The sequence below is a fragment of the Corvus kubaryi genome, unplaced genomic scaffold, assembly GCF_017639235.1.
Source record: "Corvus kubaryi isolate FWS band 111438036 unplaced genomic scaffold, C.kubaryi_AGA036_p1.0 37396, whole genome shotgun sequence".
NCBI lineage: Eukaryota > Metazoa > Chordata > Aves > Passeriformes > Corvidae > Corvus > Corvus kubaryi.
The window spans coordinates 457683-478417 of NW_024581135.1; the positions used below are offsets into that span (position 1 = coordinate 457683).

Sequence of the window (20735 nt, forward strand, 5' to 3'; positions counted from 1 at the left end):
CAGCTCCGTCCGGCCGGCCTGAGCGGGGCAGCGCCGCCGCACCGGGCAGCTCCGTCCCGTCGGCCCGAGCGGGTGAGTCCCCATCCCCGGAACAGGTCGGCCTCGCCGCCCCGGGAGGGTTCGCTGTCCCGGGGGTCCCCGTGCCCGAGTAGGGGACGCACAGAGGCCCCGCGGTGCCGCGGGCGTGTTCGGGGGGTGCGACATCGCTGCGGTGTCGCGGGGAGGGCAGGGCTGGGGCTTTCCCTTTTCTCTGCTTTTTATTAACTTGTGGTGGTTTTGGCTGGGGTAGAGTTAATTTTCTTCGCGGTGGCAACCGTGGGGCTGCGTGGAGCTTGCCCGGGTGGGAGGTGCGGAGTGCTGCCGGAGCGCAGTGAGCTCCCCGTGGATGTGCTGGCACTACCCACGTCAATACGCTGAGAGTCCGTGGTTTGCTGGGGATAAGAAAGCTCCAGGTCAAAGTCCCTGGTGCCAGTTCATCTGCTAAAGGTGACGCCTTTGCAGGTTGCCAGAGCCGCTGGTGCGGGAGACAGCGGGTTCTGAGCCCCCCGGTTATCCGCAGCCCGCCCGCCCTGGGCTCCGCGGGGGAAGGAAAGGGGGCAGGTTGTGGCCTGGCTTCTTGCGGGACTCTGGCTGGACAGGGAGCACGGTCCTGGAGCAGAAAGGCGCTCTCAGCCCGCTCAGGTGTGCGTGTTAACCTGGAGGCTCTAAACCCACACACTGGCCTGTGAAATCTGGGCCATGAATATAGTAGGGGAAGCTGCCCAGTCAGTCTTTCCAACTCCGTCTATACAAAAAGACTAAAATAATTTGTTTCTAGCAGTACTTTTACATTAATTGTAACGAAACCACTTTGTTTTCCAGTAGTTGAGAGAGCAGTTCATCTTCAGGAGGTTCTCAAAGAGTTGGGGTTCATGTAGGTGTGCTGGAGGCACCAGTGCCTCAGGATGATGTTACTGGTGGGAACTTCCAGGTTCTGGACTGAGCTGCAGAACTGGCACGTTTGTACAAACCCACTTTTTAAAACGATGCATTGATCTCTCAGAAGAGAACAGATTCATTTTCCAAATCTCATGTGTTTTTATGGTCTGCATTGAAGCCCATCTCAGCTTCTCCTTTAAGAAGACTCCTGTGGCTATAGCAGTTTGCTGTGGGCAATGACAAGTCTATTTTTAAACCTTCACTTTTCTTTTGTTTCCTGTAGTACGATCTTTGCTATGATCCTTATACTCATCTTCAGAGGGATGGTGGTGACCTGGAATGCAGCAGGCACTTTGCAAATACTCTCCGAGCTCTGTCCTTGAAGGGCTGGAGCTGTTTGAAGAGTGCTGGGGTGCCTTGCAATTGAAATGGGAAAGCTGGAGTCCTGGCTGTGGAGAGCTCTCAAGTGCAGGGCTGGGGCCTTTGATGGCCGAAACTTTTTTTTTTTTTGAGAAGGTGTTAGAGATCTGTTTTAAGGGAACAAAAAGTTCCTGTATGCACTCTGCTCTCCCCAGGAGGTGTTAAGTGTGTGCCGTGGTTTCAGAGGTTTGCCTTCCCTCAGGATTTGTTTGCTGGGATAAGACCTGCATTCCTCTGATTCAGGGGTCGGGTATGTGCTCCTTGCCCAGTGGCACAGGACTCGGGAGTAGTTCCTAACTGTAAATCTCTGCCTGTTTGTCTCCACACTGAGTGAGAGGTGTATTTTGTTCTGTCTTCATTTTGGGATAAACTTTAAGGTCTGTTGCTGTGACTTAGTTCACCCCTCAACCTTCTCAGTTTGTAAATAATCAGCTCTTACAGGCCTAAATCATGGTTAGGACAGAATTATGCCAGGTGAGGCTGTTATTTAAATGAAACAACTTGAGGGGAAAAACCCCCATTATATAGTTTTACTTTTAAGTCTTATAATGTGTCTCAAAGTTTCAAGCTGGGGAAGGGAAATCCTACTGACCTGGTGTTGATGATGTTTCCAGAGGTGCTGCCGACATTCTCTGTCTAAGTTCCACTGCCCAGGAACTGTTGCTAACTGGGTTTTTTTATGATTTATTTATTAGGAAATAAATTTAGAAAACTATTTATTAGGAAAATACTTGAGTAGCAGAGCTGTTGAGTTTGTTGCCTTATGTTTATACTCTGTAGGGAATAGGATGGCTGTGTTAGTTACTGACAAAAGAACTGGTGAAGCCCCGGATAGTGTGTGCAGAGGTTCAGCCTCGCCCTCCATGGGCACCACTCATAAAGTGATTTTGGCCATACTGTGTTCCTGGGGCTTGCAATTCAACACACTTTGAGACGTAAGAGTTTTATTGTATGCCTTAGTAGCTGAAGATTTGATATTCTGGTGATTGTTCACACTCTTCTCTTAACACGTATGAAGTTGGTTGCATTTTTTCTGCTGAGGTGACCTGCTAAAGATCACCTCTAACACTGAGCAGAAGGATCCTTTTGCAGGAGAATGCAAGTGTGTAGAGGAGCTGAGGTGAAAGGGGAGGGCTAAATATAGCCATTTCCTGCAGAACTTATCTGCTTTTGAGGCTGGTTTTCCAAATGGAACTGGTGTCTTCCAAGCCCTCAGTGAGGGTAGGAAGAGAACATGGGCGGGGATAAGAACACCCGTGGGGTGTTGTGGGTGGGTTGTGTTTGTGGTTTTTGTTTTTTCCAGCCAGCTGGTACTCTGAAGTCATGCTTAAATTTAATGAAAGCCCGATGCTAAAATAGGATCTAGGGACAGCCGTTGTGAAATAATTAGGCACCCGTTCAGCCCTTCTTGTCCCTGCCAAAAAAAAGCTACTTGAATTCATTTACATTCTTGGTATTAGAACTCTCAAATGGCATCTTGATACCTGCTCTACTGTGTATAAACAGGTTAAAAACTTGTCCCACTTCACCTGTGCAACTCTCAGGAGCTACAGCAGATTGCAGTGGTGGTATTGAACATGGGTGATTTCTGAGTGCCTCTGTGTATGAGGGTTCATGGATGTCACAGAGGTGGGTGGCAGGCTGGCCTCAGCCAGGGTGTGCACGTGGATTAGGGGATGGATTAGTTACTTTAGGATCTGAGGGTAGTCAAGACTGAGACAGTTTAAGAGCATCTTAGTTACAGAGATATCTGATGCTGTCAAAATCCTCACCTTTTGAGCACTGCTGTAGACAAGTTCTGTGGCCACACGTTGGGGGTGTAAGGCTTTTATGTCATGTACATACCTGTACTTATCTGTAAAAATCAGGAATGATGGTGTTTTCCAGCAGTGTTGGAAAGCTGAATTCACATGTCTGTGAAAACTGTTTTGGGATCACAAATTTATAAAATGTAGACTACGAAATGTATGGAGTTCCATGGAAATGCTTTCAAGAAGTTCCTTTTTTTTTCACTATGTTTGCAGCCAAAACATGGTTTCAGAGTAATGCTTTCAAAAGCGTGGAAGTGCAGACCAATAACAGTAAGTGATTGTAGTGCAATAGTTTTCTGTGTTACGTTGGACCATGAGTTTGCATGTGACCCAGTCTCAGGTGATGGCAGTCGCTTCCTTAACGTGTGGTCTTCTGGTGCTGTGTGTGCACAGTGCTCACAGGTTCCTGTTTCAGAGTGATTTGCATCTGTAGATTGAGGTTGTTCGGAACACACTCCCAAAATTCTCCTCTGGTAAGAAGACCCAGAGAGAACGAACTGCAGTTATAAAGTAGCATTGAAGCACACCTTTGCCATGAACATGAGATGCCGTTTTCTGGAAGGAACGTGAGGAGTGTGCCTGTGCTCCTAGTGAAACAAGCACACTCCTTTATGTGGGAGAAAGCAGCACTGCAGTTCAGAAGTGCTGGTGTTCTTCACTGGCAGTTCAGATGCTCGCCTTCCCCTGGAAGGCCAATCTGCTCCTGAGTAGTCAACATCAGGTGCTGGATCACAGTCCGCCAGGTAGTGTAGATCCCTCTTTAACAGGGCTCTTTTGATGTGCTCTTGCCTTTCATGCAGTGCCTCACCTTGTTTGCTGCCCCAGTGCTGGCCGTGCCCGTCACTCTGCAGCGTGGTGGCAGTGCCCGGTTGTGCCTGGCAGTGTGCTGGGGCCAGGGCTCTGGGACACAGGATTCTGCCAGCTCTGGTGAGAACATGCTTTGCATTCCTTGTGCCTGCAAACTAGTGTGCCACCAGCGCTGAAACACCTAACAAGCCCCCCAGATCAAGGTCACTTATCTCAAGGGATGGAGTTCTGTTTGAATGCAAAGGCATTGTAAGTGCCTAAGCAATTGGGATAATCAGTGTCCTTCAGCTCCACAGTTTCTTCAAGCTTGGGACCTGTTTTAGGTTTACATGAGGTTGGCTCAGCCTAGTTTTGCAAGGCTGTGTAAGGTGGTGTGTAAATAAACTGACTTGCTAAGGGGAGAAATGCTTTAAAGGAAATAGTGTAGAGGTCTTAAAGTCACAATTGACATGAGTAAATTGGAAGTGATGATCCTAGGTAATTTCTTATTATGCAATAAATGGTGAATACTGGGTGTAATCAATTGTCAGCAGCTTTAAAATTAAAACCAATAGTTTTTGTGTGGTGCCTTTTTAAGCTATAGACTGACTGTGGTGGGACATTCAGGAGACTTTTTTAAGGTACAGTTGGATCTGTTGGTAGGCCTGTGGGAGACCAGTAAATGCAGTGATTCAGATGCAGTTTTGGGCTTGGGAATTTACCTCTGACTGGGAAGTGTGGGGTAGGGCGCAGAGGAGGGTGGAAGAATGCCCCTTTTACGCTGTGTCCTTACGCTTCTTCCTGAGCATCTGCTCCTGGCCTCTTCTGGAGTCAGGTTATTGCTGGTTAGGCGTGTGTGTTGTTGGTGTGCAGGGGCAGTTCCATGGTTCTCGCCCCCAGAAGTCCTGTTGTCACTGCATCTCCCCTTCTGAAACGCTCCTGGCAGGGTCAGGCCAAGTCACTGTTCCCTGCCTGTGATGCTACTGGAAAGATGCATCCGGAAGTGTGTGGAGCTTGTTGTAGAGCAGCTCCAGTCTGCTTTAGGGAAAGGAAGGCTCTGGCTTTGTTAAGAGAAGCTTATTAAAGTGAAGACCACCAGTTTGGTGATTGTCCAAGGCTGCCTTTGGAGTTGTTTGTGTAGTCTGAAATGACCAAGATGGAGATAGAAGATGGTGAGGTGGAACACCAAAAGCTGTTATCTGGGCCTTTTTACAGAAGACGTGTTGCTGCAACACTTAACCTTCTGTCCTGAGTGCCTGGAATGTTCCTTCTCAGCATGCTGAAGCCACAGATCGTCCTGTTAAATGGAAGCTGGTAGGAGGACTTGTTCCTTGTCTTACAGAGCAGTTGTGGTGAGCTGTGCTCGCTGGAGGTCGGGACTTTCTTGTTCTGACTGCAAACCTTACCTCTGCTAATGAGCTGCAGAAGAGAGGCCAACAAACACCTCTTCTAATTGCAGGTCTGCTGTTTGCCTGGCAAGGATCCTGTGACAGCAGGAGCGGGCTGGCAGCCTTCGCCAGCAGCCTTTGGCTTCGTGGATCGCTTGGAGGCTAGAAGTGGCTTCCCTTTGAAGTCCTGGAAGCTGCTGATCCCTGCTTTCAGGAGTCGGTGTGCCTCAGCAGGCTCCTCCTGGGGTTTCTGGCTCAGTGGTTTGAGGCACTTGGGGCTGTGGTTGCACAAACCTTTTCACCAGCTACTAATGGCAGGCCAGTAAGTAGTCCTGCTTCTCCTTCTCCACGTGCTGTTCTTTTTCCTGTTCTGGCATCTCTGACCATGTGATGCACTGGATAAGGCATTCATTTGGTTAAAACTTAGTCTGCCTTTGCCAGGTTACTTCTAACCTGGGTTAATTCCCAGGTTTTTTTCTTGTGCTGGTGCTAAGGAGGGATTTCTGAGGGTATGAGTGGCTGAGCAGACACACGGGACTGTGAGCTGCCTTGGTGTGTTTGTGAAGGCTGTTGCCTTGCTTGAGTGCACCCTGTGTATTTGGTGTGCCTCGGCCTGGTGGACCTGCTGTGGTCCACTCCCCAGGGAGAGTTCCTGCAGGTTTCCTTGCTGCTGGCTTGCTCTTGGCTATTGCCATGACACCAGGACGTGCTCAGACACACATTTTTGGCAGTCCCACATGCCTGCCTGCCCTCCCTTCTCTGCAGGATGGTGACCAGCAGTGGCCAGCCTGTCCCCCAAGCTGCCATGCATGGGGCCAGAGCTGCCTGGGCTGCTCAGCCTGCCAGGGTGGGTGACGTCCTACACTGTCAGGTGCTGTGGAATGGGAGGTAGAAGAGATGAGACTGAAATCTCCCTAGGAACAAATGTAAAATTAAACAAAATGCGTGTTTGTATTAGTCAGCCTAAACCAGACTGTGCTATTTAGGGCTCTCCATTGCAATAAACTTGCCTCTTGTATTTGTGTGGGAGGACTGCAACAATTAAAGTAATTTTAAGGCTGAATCTTAAAAGAGAAAACAAAATGAAAAGATAATGGTTTGGTTTAAGAGAATATTAATTGTATCATATTACATTATAATACTCTTATATTAGAGAAAAGATAGGTGATATGCTGCAGGTTGGTTATTGGTAAAAGCCATGTCCATATTGCACATTAAAACTTTTCTTGACTTCATAAGGAGTAATATTTTTTTTATTTTTTAAAAGCCATTAAATTGCAGCCTTTACTGCTGCTGGAGAGTAAACTGCCTGCTGCAGCTGCAGTTGTGGGTAGCAGCCTGCTAAAACATCAACTTTGATGGCATGGGCTGGGTAAATCCCAGGCTGGAGTGATAAACAACACAGAGAATAAAAATTTTCCATTCCCCAGAAGTTGCTGAATAGAACTTAAAGACTAACTGGCGCAAAAGATAAAAAGATATAAAAGTATGTGCACAGGATGATAAATGTGAGTGGAACCAGTGGGAAAAAAAAGAGAAGAAAAGGACTATTCCAGCTGATTTCAGTATCAGGAGGATGATTTGGCAGTGGAGTTTATGGCAGTTAATCTTGTAGTATTACAGTGTGCTACTCCTTATTTTCTGTTCTCAGAACAAAAATGTGCAACTCGTAGTGCACCAGTCTGAGTGTTAAATTAACTAATTCCTATCTCCTTGGGCGTGGAATTAGAATAAGTTGTGCATTTAAAAAAAGAAGGCTATTTTTAATTTGACTTCTAAATACTGGCTCAAGTTAAATGGTAAGAAAGAGCATTTGAGATGTACCCTTAGCACATGAAAAAAGTGCTGATCCTTGTGAATTTAAAAAACACCCACAACAGAATGGAGGGGGTGGGTGCTCTTGGTGGTTGTGATTACAATAGAAAAATAAATATTTGGAAAACGTAGGAAATTCTTTTCTGGACATTCATTCTTACATATTGAGCATTGATCTAAGTAACTTTTATTCCACTTGACCTTTATTTTTGGACTGAGTTGCAAAACCTGTCTAGATCGTGGGTCTAAATGTAGCGATGATGATGAAAATTGCCATGCAAGCACCTTTTTGCTCCACCCATTTTCCTTGGGGGTGACTAGGTGTGTATGTGGTGTGGGACCATCTCTGCTTATCTTTTGATTCGAGAGCTGTCCTCCCTGCCAGAGGTAGCACGGGATCTTACTTTGATGTCTTGTTCCCCTCTCAGGCAGAGCCCTTTAGCTCAGTTGGGCAGCGCGTTGTGCCCAGACCAGCTCGCAAACGCCCGTCTGTGAGAGCCGAGGTACATCTTTGTGGTTAGGATGAAGGTTGAATCGTTTGAGTATTGGCTGTCCTCCAATTTCTTTGCATAATTTGAACCCGTCTCTGCCCAGAAAGAAACATTCAAGTTATTTCAAATCACTGGTATAGAAGAAAAAGCTCCACCTAAAAGGCTGCTCAGCAACGTGGGCTGTGTTGCCCCCACCTCAAATCCCCACGTCGTGCGCTGCGAAGGCGTGGCTGGGAGGTGGCTGGTGGCTTCTTTGGTCTGTCCTCCATGTCTGTTCTCATGGATCCTGCCCTTGGCTTTTGCTGTTGAGCCTGTGCACTTCTTAAATTCTTGAACAACTCCTTGGCATGGCTTTTGCTCTCTCACATTAGTTGGTTGACAGTTGGGCCTTTACAAATGTGCCAGAAATGCCACGTAGACATTTCTGTGTGTGTTTGTGGACCTGGCATGTTTGCATCAGCCTCCAGTAGAGAATAATCTGAGTAACATGTCCCAGCTTGCCTAAACAATTGGATGTTTTTTCTGTCTTGGTGTAGGTATTTTACACATTTGTAAGACTCATGTCATACCTCTAAAGCAAACCTGGGCATGGTTGTTCTGCAAAACCTGTTCTAAAATCTAAACCTATTTATTCCCTTCCCTCCATACTGCTTCCTTTATGACACAAGTAATATTTTGAAGAATGAGTGAATCAATATGACTGTTCCTAAATTACGGAAATAAAAACCTAAGCACCATCAGAAGTCTGAAAGAAATACGGTATTTCCATGCTTGATGCAAAAGTGGCATGTTTTAATGACTTTGACTTTTTTTGGAAAAGTCTTTGACTTCATCTTTTTGGTTGGGATTTGATCCTGGACATTGTTAGACATTCAAAGAAAATATGTATTGGACTTTCATGTGGAACAGTGTCCAGGATTTTGGGGGAACTTTGTCTTGTTTCTCCATTAGGAAAGCCAAAATGCCATGCAGTGAGGAGCCACAGCAACAAACTGGGTTTTGAAGCTCGATTTTCTTACACAGTTCCTGGAATCTCTGGTGAGGAATTGGTGTTCCTGAGGCTTCAATGCAGTTTTTATGCCTTCTGTAACAAAGGATCTGTGAGGAGTAAAACCTAATTTATTTCCAGTCTGGAGATTTGTAAAACTTTGACATGCATCCCAATTATAATTATGTTGGTTTAGTTCCCAAAGTGGACGCTCTTTATTCTAAAAGAGGCCCTCCTGTGTGCAACCAGGAATATCGAAGACCCTGAAGTGTTAGCGTTTGAATGGCTTTGGCTTAGCTTTAAAATAAATATCTACTGTATATGGAGCTCTGGGGAGTGGACTAAAGCAAATGGAAAAGGTGAATTAATGGGAAGTTGTTCCGCAAGGCTGGGTCCATAGAGCCACAGCACAGCAACACAGCGGCAGATGGAGGCAGAAGAAAGGCATTTTGAGAGCTTGCTTGTGTTTTGAGTCTGATGTGAAGTAGGTGCAATTCAGAGGCTGCTGTTCCTCTGCACGGGGTTCTGTTGTCATTGTTCTTGCTCTGCAGCATCTGTGGCTGGAGCAAATCTCCTGCGAGTGCCTGCACTGCTTCTGCAAGGAATAGTGAGGACCATTCCTGGCAGCTTTGGAAAGACTGCAGTGTTTGTCTCCTGGTACTTGATGGTTCTTTTGAGACCTGAGTGAAAACATCAACAGGTTCCCTTCTTGAAGACAGAGATTCACAGTTTTTCCTGTCTGTGATGGAAACCTGGAAAGAGGAGCATGTGCACTTCTTCAGGGCTGTGTGTGCCACAGACTGAGCAAAACAAATTGGCAAACCCTTGTTTTTCTGGGGAGGGAAGGAGCCTCACTCATAGCTTTTGGCTGCCTCCTGGTAGGAATTCATGTGCTTGTGAACTGAAAGTGGCCCTGGCACTGGGGCTGCAGGGTTTATGGGGTGAAGAGCCCCTGTGCTGGGAGTGAAGGTGGTCTCTGCTGTTGGGTCTCCTAAAGGAGAGTTCTGGAGAGCCAAGAGAGTGTTTGGCCCCCATTACAAGTAACTGGGGGGTTGGTGTTAAAGAGGGATGCTCGGGGATGCCTTGTGGGACTCAGGCGTCACTGTCAGAGGAGGGAGTGGCCGAGGGCCAGGCATGTGGCAGTGTCTCTAACAGAGTATGTTATTGCTTGTCAGCTGGTAATTGGTGCTGTTCGCCTCTGCACACACTTCGTGTTCTGGGAATATGGATAAAACAGTGGGAAACATGTCAGTGAGGTCTTGGGTGGGCTGCCTTGTTCTGGTGACCACAGCTCACTGGTTGCTGTGGTGTCCTGGCATTGTGGTAAGGTCCTTGCTGGCAAGTCAGGAGAAATGTGGCAGCAAAAGATTGCTATGTTTGGCTTGGGATGGCCTTGCCTGAGAAGTTCTCAGTAGCACATGTGATGTCTCACAGGGTGGGGACTGTGGTTTTTAGCAGCTTTTCCTTGGTAGGAAGCACAAGGGCTCTGCTCCTGGGGTGGAGAGGCTGGAGACCACAGTCCTTTGTTGGGCTGTGCTGGCCAGGACCCTCCTCAGGGGGGTCTTTGGGGTCCCCCAGAGGAGTATGGCTCAGGCAGCAGAAAGTGAGTGTGTGTAGAAAAGGTTCTTTCTGAAACGCTGGCCAGTGTGAACATGAAGGGAATTGAACCCACACCAAAGTCACAAACAGCAGTGACCCACAGGCTGTAAATGAAGTCTCTTAGGGGTTGGTGTGCCAGCAGTGGGAAAGAATACCAAATGTGGGGTTTTTTTCCTCAAAGTTCTGAAATATTCTTCCAAAAATCTTAGGGCTTTTTTGACATGATTGATCTTGTTTCAGTCCCACAGGTGTGTTTGGTTATATGTGAATGAGGGATTCTTCTGCACCTGAGTTCATAATGGCATATTAATTAAAAAATGAATGTTGGACAAGCCAAAAACACTTGCATGTCATAATTGTTTGAAAGATGTCTGTAAGTGTGTTAGCTGACTGCTTTGTGCAGCTTGCAGGTTTTACCCAAATTGTACTTAGGACCACAGCTGAAGGAAGAAAGTGCTTGATGTGTTACCTTCTTTGTGGGAGATAATTATGGGTCAAGAGGCCACAGCAGGTACTGTATCAAGAAGCAAACCAAGGCTAAAGGAAATAGGTTTGTATGGCCAGTATGAGTTAGAGCTGAGCACAAAGGTGGGTTTTCTGGTGCTATATTTGGTCAGTTTCCTGAGACACCAAGGAAATATTTGAGCATCTGATCTTAAAGGGAGATTCTGTTGATTCTCTGATCTTGAAAGGCCACTTTCTTACAAAACAAACAAACAAAAAGCCCACAAAGAACATGTCTTCCCTGTTAAAGTGATTTAAAATGTTTAAATACAGTAAAGGAACATAGTAAATATTTTTCATGTAGAACATGCAAAAAAATAACGTGATTTTATTCTGAATTAAGAACTAGCAAGCTAAAACTTAGACCTTTTTGGAAAGATTTGAAGAAGCAATGAGATTTGCATTGCTGAGCTGACCCTGCCCTGAAGGTCCTGCAGAAACAGGCGTCACCTTCGGGGTTGTGCGTCTGGAGTATGAAAGTTAAAGTTAAAATTACTTTAAATGGCTGAACTGTTTTGGGTTTAATTTAATCTGTGTTTTTTATTTACTTGTTTTTCATAAAAACCCACAGTAAATGCTAAATAAAGTTGGTTAAATGCTCATCCCAGCTGCATCATGAGGAGGGTTTAAAGGTGACTGAACACTCCCTCCCAGTCTAACATGTCAGAGATTTGTAAAGAGTGTTTCAGATCTTCCACGCTGTCACAGTAGTGTGTGGGCTGGTGGGGGCCGTCCACTGGGACTCCCAAAAGCAGCAAAGCTGATCCCTGAGCTGAGAAGCAGGGTGGTCTTGTCTCCCCCTGCCCAGGTCACCCAGACAGGCTCACCTGGCTGGCTTAGTCCAGGGCAGTTCTGGAGCTGCAGGTCCTGTGTCCTTGGGCTAGTAATTGGGCCTTAGTGGCAAAAGGTGTTGATAATTTTTCTTGCATGATTAGCACAGTCAGGTTGCTGTAAGCCTGTTTTCCAATTAAAAATAAACTTTAAAGTATTGTATTTATAAGAGTGAATAATCAAAACAAATGTATCCTTTTCCATAAAAAATGGGGACCTGAGTTCCTGGGTGTTGGAGTAGAGGGATGGAGAGGGAAATGGTCTTTAAAGCCTGTATTTAGTTAGTATTAATTTGTGTTCAACAGCAATTAAACCTTTCTTAGAAAAGAACAAAAATAAGTACAAAGTCAGATCTAAAATTGGTTATTTAAATTGTACTCAACTTCCTAACTTAAATCACCTTGATCAACTTGGAAGCATTTAAATACACACCAAAACCTGAAATGAATATTCTACCTGAACAAATGTAAAATGCTGTTTTAAAAATTTCAGAAAACCATGTAAAATTCCAAATGTGTGGGTTGTGTTTTTTTGTTTGTTTGTTTTTGTTTGTTTAAAACCTTTAATTTCGAGTCATTATGCTCACACAATTACTCAGTTGGGTTTATTTTGCATTTCTGTAGCTATTTTTTTCCTGGTAGTAGTCTGAAGAAACTTCTATCCCAAGTACATCCCAGCTCAAGTGGAGCGAAATCCTCCATATAGTGCTGGAGTTGGTCAGTGTGGTGTTCCTTGCTGGGAGCAGCTTGTGCAGCCTGGCTGGATTTTCAGGTGGCCAGGGATTGCTTTCTCCCAGGGAGCCGTGCAGACCTGCAGAGAGCTCTGGCTTGTCCAGCCCTCCCTAGAATTGCTAGTTTGGCAACTCTGCCCCTGGGAAGTTTACCGCGGAATTATTTTGAAGCTGTTTGATTTCTTTGCAGCCCTGCTGTGGGAACTCAGTGGTTTTGGGTTTGCTTGTTCTGCCTGCTCTCAGCTGGTGCTGCTGGTACCTCTGTCATGGTGCAGTGACATCTCAGGCCTTTGCATGGTTGACAACAGAGCTGTTCAAACATCTCCTGCCCTCTCCTCCTCGCCTGGAGGTAGGGGCACTGAGGCTGTGTTGGTATGGTCAAATACAGACCATGGAGCAGAGCCTTTGCTTGGAATTTGTGTTCCCAGCAGTTTGCAGATGAGACCTGCCTTGTGCTCCAGGCTTACCTGTGGTGCCAAAGGAGCCTGTCTGCCTCTGGTTGTGTGGAGGTGGGACAGTGGCAGGACTCCAGAGCAAGGGAGCAGAGTGCTGCAGGGACATGTGGGGTTTATTGCTGCTGGAGGAGCTAATGTACAGTTGCAGGTCCAAAAACAGGTGTCCCTCTGAGCAGCTGTGGGTGAGGAGTCATCTCTTAGCAGAGTTCTTGGCTAAAGCTCAGTTGTTAGTAGTAGGGTTTCTTGCAGCAGTGTGTTTGTATCAGTAGGTCAGTGTTAACTGGTGTCCAGCAACCCTTGTCTTCCCCAAATGATCACTTTGAGGCACTTGGAGTGAGTGGAAATGATCATGGTGTTAAGAAGGGGAACAGAAAAAGAGAAGAAATCAAAGAGCTTTTCTTGGTTAAAGTAGTTTGGCCATGTAACTTGTGTAGGTAGCTACACTTTGGTTTCCTGCATGGTCCATGAAATGGATATTGGGAGAATGCTGCTGCAGTGCTCTTTGAATCCAGGGACATCCTAGGCAGAGCAGATTTTGTTTGACTGCATAAATGTCTCTTCATGAGAAACAAACCGGACCAACAACCAAGTTCACACAATAGCTCACTGGTTTTAACTTCAATCTCTGCTAGCCCAGATTGTGATTATCCTTGCTCTGGGAAGCTATGAGGAATGTTAGATGATCTGTCCTGAAAATGGTGGGAGGGACACAGGGGAAGTCCTTGCTGCCAGACCACAGTGGGACAGCTCAGCCCAAAGCTCTGGTACAAAGGAACTCAGTCTTGTCCATGTTTGTGGTGTATGTTCCCAGACAAAGGGCTGTGCAGATCAGTAGGGGTGACTTCTGTTTTTACTAGCTCATACGGTCAAGTGAGTTCATATTATTCAGTCAGTTCTGGGGGTTTTGGAGATGATTTAGTAATTCCTGTTTTTTTCAGCCAACTGACAGAAAAATAATGTATTAAAAGCATTGATAATTCATTTATTCAGCTTAGATCTGCTTGTTTGCTGGCAGTGTTCAGCTTCCTTTGGAGTATCTGGCTGCTGCAGGGTAGGCTGGGGACCCACGGAGACAGGGGCTGGGCGGGCCAAGTGTCACTGCTGCTGACTACCATTGCTGTGAGTTAATCCTGCTTTTCAGAGGGGAAATGGCTAATACGTGAGTAGGTGCCTTGTGAACAAGCAACAGCTGGGTGCAAAGCAAAAATCTGCTAAAACATGACTAATTTTTGAGTGTTGCATAGAGTTTTTGTCTGTATTCAGCAGCAAATTACCATTTGAGCTTATGCTGCTGTTGCTTCGCTGGAGCTGGCATGAGCTGTGTGTTTGAATTGATGGTCATTGCTATGAGACTGTCAAAGCATTGGTACAATGTGGGGGTTGGCTCCCTGTTCTTCCACTTGCAACATGGCTGATTCCGTTCACCGAGAACTCTTTTAATTGGGCTCCACTCTGTGTTATGTTAAAACTCTGATGCTAGACACAGAAACCTGTGACACTTGTTTTGTTTGTTCTTGAAAACATACACTTCATTCTGCTTTGGCCATTCAGATTGGTTTTATGTGATTGTCAGCCGAAAATAATACTCCAATTGGCAGCAGCATGGCAGCTTCCTGCAGCCCGGGATCAGCAGGGGGGTAACTCATCCAGGGGGGCTGGGAAATGAAAATTCCTGCTCTGAGAGCATTTGTTGCTTAGCAAGAGGCATCGTGGCCTTGGGAAGGGCTGGCCCAGCACCCAGGCTGGCCTTGGCAGGCAGCTCCACATGCTGGGTGGTGGGTGCTCCGGGACAGCGGAGCCGGGCCATTCTGGAGAACGTCTCGGCCACCATGGGCTGTCCCTGAGTGCCCAGCTGTGCTGGAAGCTGGGCTGGAGGCCAGCTGTGGGTGAGGCTGGGAGCACCGGCCGCTGGGGCAGAGGCGGCACACGCGGAGGAGAGGAGAGCTTTGGTGGTGAGCCTGGAGTGTGTAACTGCAGTGGGATGGCTGGTTAGAAAATAACCAGTAGTCATGACTTCTGTTAATTAACTACTAAGAGTTAAATAAATGTTGTTGGAAAAACTGGTCTGTGTTTATTTGGCACGTCTCTCTCCAGCCGAGGCTGGTGCTAGTTGGTACACGCTCCACTGCTGAGCCTGTCTGCAGCGTGGTTTTATGTTTTCCATCTGTATTGATTTTCATGATTCATTGACCATGATCTAAGCAAAAAGCACACTTAAATGACACTGGAGACAGCTGTCTGTTAAAGTGGGACCTTTATGTAGTCTGAAATGGCGCCAGGTTTTTCTTCCATTACTTTATCAAGTAACACACACCAGTAGTATTCTTTGTTTAATTTCCTTTTCTAGGTCACTGGTATGTCACCTCTCTTTTGTGTAAGGAGAAGATGGTAAATTCTTACTCTAAACTTTCCTATCGGTTTTGCTCCTGTTATTTTTCTGATAATCCTTTGAGGTTATTCTGAAATGGAAGGGGCCTTACATTGTATTTGGGAGTCTCTCCAAAGGACTCAGTTCTTCTTTCTTCTCCCTGTGGAGCTGTTTTGGAAGGTACATGTGGGAAGTTTGGATAAAAGCAGAAACATACAAAGCTTGGGAAGCTGATGTGTAGCTTTTTCCAGTTATAATCTGTCTCTCTTTGTATGGCAAGCTGAAGTTCCAGATGTTGTTTTGGCTTGGAGATAATGGATAGGGGAAAAATAAGCATTCTTAATGTTAACAGAGTCAGCCTGTCTGGATCTGAGCTGACAGGAAAAGGGAGAGATAAAACCTTCATTAATGGTGTATGTACTGCTGAAGAGCCAGGGTGGCTGTCCTTGGAAAGCAGTCCCAGATTGGCAGTGCCCAGTGCCAGCTGTGGGAGCCGACAGCTGCCGGGCTGGGGCCACACCGTGACACGGATCGTTGACTTCTGCGGGGGGCAGCGGGCTTGGTTCAGGTGTGCAACCCCCCTCTTCCTGTTAAAAGTTAATTCTTACCCCCCCTTGCTTCATGCCCCCAACACCCCTCTTGGTGCCCTGCTTACCCTCAGCAGCTGCCTGTGGGTTTTGGGGGATGCAGAGCTGAGGTGAAGGGCTGTCGGTCAAACATGCTTTTGGGGTCAGGTGGCTCCATGGCTCTTACCCACACTGGGCCTCTGTCTTGGAGCACCAGTGGATTTTTTGAAGCTTGTCCTCACCAGGAACTCCATTTATTGTGAGTTGCAGCGTGGTTTGGGCATGTGTGTGCTGGATTTCTTCTGGAGGAGACTAAGCTGCAAGCTCTGTTCCTGTTGTATAGCAGATGTGCTCCGTCCTGAAATGTGGGCGTCAAGTTCTCAGCCTCTTCTGGGCAGCTTGGAGCCATATGTGGTAGCACCTTCCAGTGAGGGGACCAAGCTCAATCCACTCTGAAGTAAGAGTGCTGAAATGCATGTTAGGAGTACATGTGGTGGCCAGAAAAGGGATTTCCTGGGTTAGTCCATAGGTTATATGTATAATAGTCTGTCCATTTTCTGTGTTATATTAAATACATAAATATACTGTGTCCTGTGTCTCTCTCATACCTGTTCCTCCTGTCAGGCTTATTTCTAATATGTATGAGCAGATTATTTTTAATTAATCGCTGCAATTCTGTGACTTCCTCCTTAATCTTTCCTTTCTTTCCTTTTTCATTGTTGAGTCTAGGAAGTAGCAGTTTCCGGCCAATGGCCTGTCCCCACGCCTGTCTTCCCCCACGGGGCATAGAGTCCTTCAGGGCTTTCTGGCCTCGGAGAGCAGTTCTGGTGAGGATGCTCAGTTCACTTCCCTTGCTACTGTAAAGCTGAAAGGGAGAATAGTGCTGACGTTGGCTCATCTGAGGGACAGAGGAGCTGAGCTGCTGCAATCCTTCTGCTACCTGAAGTCTTGGCTGTTTGCTGCTTAGAATTGGGATAAACTTGTCCTCATCAGCTTGTGTAAGTAATTGGAACGAGGGTCTGGGTGGGAGGGAGGGAGGGGAGCTGCCTTGTGTTGGTGTAGCGGAGTAAGGGATCCTTGGAGCATGTACAGTATTGGCCAGCTGGACGTGCGTGTCAGCATAGGCCAGGATTGGAATGGTTTAACCCTTTTTGGCCTTGTTTTTGCCTCAGAAGTGGGAGTACGTGCCTGGAGCTGGCTGGCTGGCTGACCAGCTGTGATCGTGTATGCATTGCCTGATGCTCCAGAAAAACTGTCCTTAGAAATCCCATTGGACTGGGCTGTGCAAGACACGTCAGAATCAAGGGCCTGTTGCATGTTTGGTGGAGGAAGATGCAGAAGGGGAATCTGGGTGTGGGAGACTGCTGCTGCCTACCTTTGTGCTGCTCACATTCCTCACTCGGGCCCGCAGGCAGCAGTGGGGTGTCTTGCTCATGTGGTTCATGACTCAAGCCAAGCCCAGATGTTTTCATGCCTGGTCTGGCCTATTTTCTGAGAATAAGCTTGGATGCCTCAGTCCATTTTATTGTGGTTTTCTTAGTGTCTAGTCCACCTGAAGTTAAGATGATTTCTGGCCTAATTGCATGCTCACAGGCAGATATGGCAGCTTCTGCTTTCTCTCTGCAGCTGTGCTCCTGCTAACTTCAGAGGACTCACAATTAGAGCCATGCTGGTGAGAACCTGGGGTAGGGTTTTGATGCTGCTTTTTTTTTTGAGTGGAAAGTTTTAGAGCATGAAACCCAGAAGAGTCTGTCTTATGGCCAGGAGATGAGTGAAAATGCTGAAGGTTTCTGTGAGGTCAGATGTGGCCCTGTTGACCAACCTGGCTTTCCATTTCTATGGAGCAGTGAGTGGTAGGGACATGGAAACCTTTTTGTACTGACTGTTGAACTGTTCCTTTAGCATTATCTGGCTGACAGGTTGATGACAGTTACTATCCAGAGTATCCAAACTTTATTTCCTCATGCCTTTGACAGTGCTTTAGTGCTTTTTGACCCTTTGTAGGAACAGTTTGTATAGCAGGTTATTTGTGGGAAGTAAATGCACTCCTTTAACTTGAGTTTTCCTCTGAGGAAAATGGCTTGATGTTGTTGGAAAAAGATTGGGATGGTCACTTGCTCTGTGTGAACAAGTGCTGCCTTGTGTCCTATTCAGAATGATCTCTTGCTCCATCACAGCCCATGAATGAGGAGGGCTGTTGGCCCAAAGCATATTTGTGTGCTTCCTGTGTTCAGGAGCAGTTGGTGAAGGTTATCTTTGACTCACTGTCCTCAGTGTGTTACATTCACAGTCATGGCTGGATCCTCTATGTGGAGATGTTGGACCTTGGAAATAGCCAGTGGATATATGTCATGAGCTCGCTGGAATCATGAGTGTGGCCTTGTTCCCAACTGGGGGATAGGTGTGTTGCTCTTGAGCAGTCTGTTCAGAGCTCCAAAGCCAGACTGGTCCCAAAAGAGAGCTTTAGCTTTCATTGTGCTTCACATCTGCAGCTGAGTGTATGTGAGGTCAGCCTTGGGAATTTAGCTGCTAAATAGGGATGAGACTGGCTGCTTTTGGCTTCTGCAGCAGCAATTAAACCAAAAGTCTGTGGAACGGTTTTCTGAAGATCTGCAAGTACAGTTGGGTTTGGCAAGGCCACATGAGATGCATGAGTTTGACAGTATACAGCTAAATAGGTGGAAAGGGAATACTTGAAACAGCTCTGGAAAGAAGTGTCAGAATTGTGTATAATTGGGATGAATTCGGTGTTCGGAGAGGTGACAAGGTGCCTGATGATGGGACTGAGGGATGCATAGCAGGCAGTGATGGACATCAGCTAGGCCTGTGATGGGGAGCTCCCATACCAGGAGGGACACAAGGGTTTGCCTGGTAGACGCAGCTGTAACAGCAACTGAGGAATGCCAGGACAAAGTGATCTGTAAAGGTCTTGAGCTGTTTTAGCACACAGGCTTGAATTTTAGATGGATCAGTGTCACTGGTGAGACTGCCACAGGTAAGATCTGAGAGGAACAGAGACCTGTGGTGGAGGCTGTGGTACCTTATGAAGCCTCAGGTGAGAAGGGGGGACGGCTTGCAGGATGCTTTGAGGGAGCTGGAGCACAGAAAAGAGAGGATCATGGTGGAGGGAGAGAACAGGGTAAAGCTGTGGTGTGAGGTTAGCACTGAGGTTAATGTTGCTGATGTTGGAGGAACAGAAATACCACTGAATAGTTCAAGGATGGAGAAAAGCCTCAACTGATCTTCACCTTACTACCTTCTTCAAGTCAGCTTTGGGTTGTGTTCCCCTTAACAACGAGTGCCCCTCAGTGTTGTTTCTGGATTTCATGAGGCTCTGTACATCCCTGCTCCTGAGTGTCCCATTTGCACAGTGCTAGTGGGAGATGGGAGGCTGTGGAGTACCAGGCCTTAGTAGGACCTGGTTTGTTTGTATCTTGGATTTAAGAACAGAATAATGTGTCTCTGTCCTGTCCAAACAGGCAAGACCAAACTGTAGAGCAGTACTGCTAAAATTCTGGGGTGGTTTAGTATATATAATCTCTGAAGATTTGACTTTCTCATGCAGCAGGGTGTTTACTTCTTCTTGGGACTGCTAATTGCATTCAGTTTTCTGGACTCCAGAGTAATAGCTAATGAAATGCTCTGCTGAGAGGAAATACTGTTTCATGACTCGTGCTTATGGAGTGTCAGGAACTTCTGTTCTCAGTCTGATTGCTCTGTAAATGTTGGTTGATTTTCTTAGGCTGGCTGAGGCTAGGAGCAGTTAAGCTGTAAGTGGGGTGCAGAATGAACACCTGACTTTTCTATGTCCCTTAACCTTTCCGACTTTGTAGCAGCCCATCACTCCTGAAGAATGCCGCTCTAATCCCAGTGTAATCCCTGAGCAGTGAGCCAGAGGTGTGAAGCCAGGCTATCCTATGTCTCCTCGGTACCCCTGCCATGGTACTGTGTTCCTCTGCGTCTCTCCTGCTCCTGTCCTCCTCAGGTTTATAGATTTATATATGTACACAAATACATATATATTTATAGTATTTCCAGCTTTGATGGTTTTATTTTAACTAGTGGCTGTGTTTGCTGTGTCATGCTGCCGTTGTATTATTCTGCCAATGCAATGAAATTGATTAAAAAAACCAAGCTTTGGCTGATTTTTATCAAAATCCCCCAAACTGCACTCAGGGCAAGGTGCTTGGGTTAAAGGACAGAAGTAGAATATTCTTGTGGTGATGACTCTGTGAAAATAACTCTGGAGGTTCAGATTTACCCAGGGTAAATCTGCAAAATCTCGCTGGGATTATTGATGTGCAAATGAGGGTCCTCACTGGAGTGAAATATCAACACAACTGAGGGGTCACCTGGAGAGTGCTGTGGCTGAGGAAGCTTCCAGCAGCGTCTTCACCTCACTCAGAGTTTGGCTTTGAGTGATCTGGCCTGATATCATCAGGGACCGTGAATAAAAAGCATTTGCACCTCTCTAGGTCCCTGCATGTGTGAAAACACACTGAGACAGTAGGGAGATGATGACATTGTTATCTTGCAGCAGGGCTTGCCCCAGTGAGAGATGGTCTCTAAAAGCTGTGCACATTATCAGACCCAGGCTTCTCTGCAAGCCAGAATAAAGAAATGAGTACTTAAAATTTGTGTAAAGAAAAACAGGGGCAATCAGGAAAAACCCCCAAACAGCTTTTTAAAGGAAAAATTAAGATTTTTATTGGTGACAGCCAAGCCAAAGATTTGTTTTTGAAAATGTTTGTTTTGGTTGGCTGGAGTGTTCTGCAGAAACTCCGAACAGGCAAGCTGTGTAATATTTAACTAGTTACTAAAAAGCATTCGAAAATGATTAGCAGTCAGTGATCTCATTTAGACTGTGAGTTCAACTGTCTCGGTTTCTCGTTGAGATTATAATGCAGCTCTCCAGCAAAGTGATGTTTGTTTGGAGAGCAGGGGGCGATGCAGGCCCGGTGGGTTCCTGGGGGCTGGCACTGTGTTTAGCAGGGGTGATGCAGGCTCTGTGGGTTCCTGGGGGCTGGCACTGTGTTTAGCAGGGGTGATGCCGGCTCTGTGGGTT

At 46.5% G+C, this 20735-nt stretch overlaps 1 protein-coding gene across 3 annotated transcripts in view; it reads left to right on the forward strand.

The window, feature by feature from the left end:
• Window positions 1–20735, forward strand: part of ACVR1 (activin A receptor type 1) — a 47977-nt gene continuing 27242 nt past the window's right edge. Inside the window, exon 1 of one of the 3 annotated variants that reach the window (XM_042040936.1) lies at window positions 1–72. Coding sequence is in view for 1 of the 3 variants with exons in the window: in XM_042040935.1 (XP_041896869.1) it covers window positions 5635–5645 (11 nt within the window). In the remaining 2 variants the exon portion in view is untranslated. Of the gene's footprint in view, window positions 73–5428; window positions 5646–16409; window positions 16669–20735 lie in introns of those variants that run through there. The other 2 variants (XM_042040935.1, XM_042040937.1) reach the window with 2 other exon arrangements.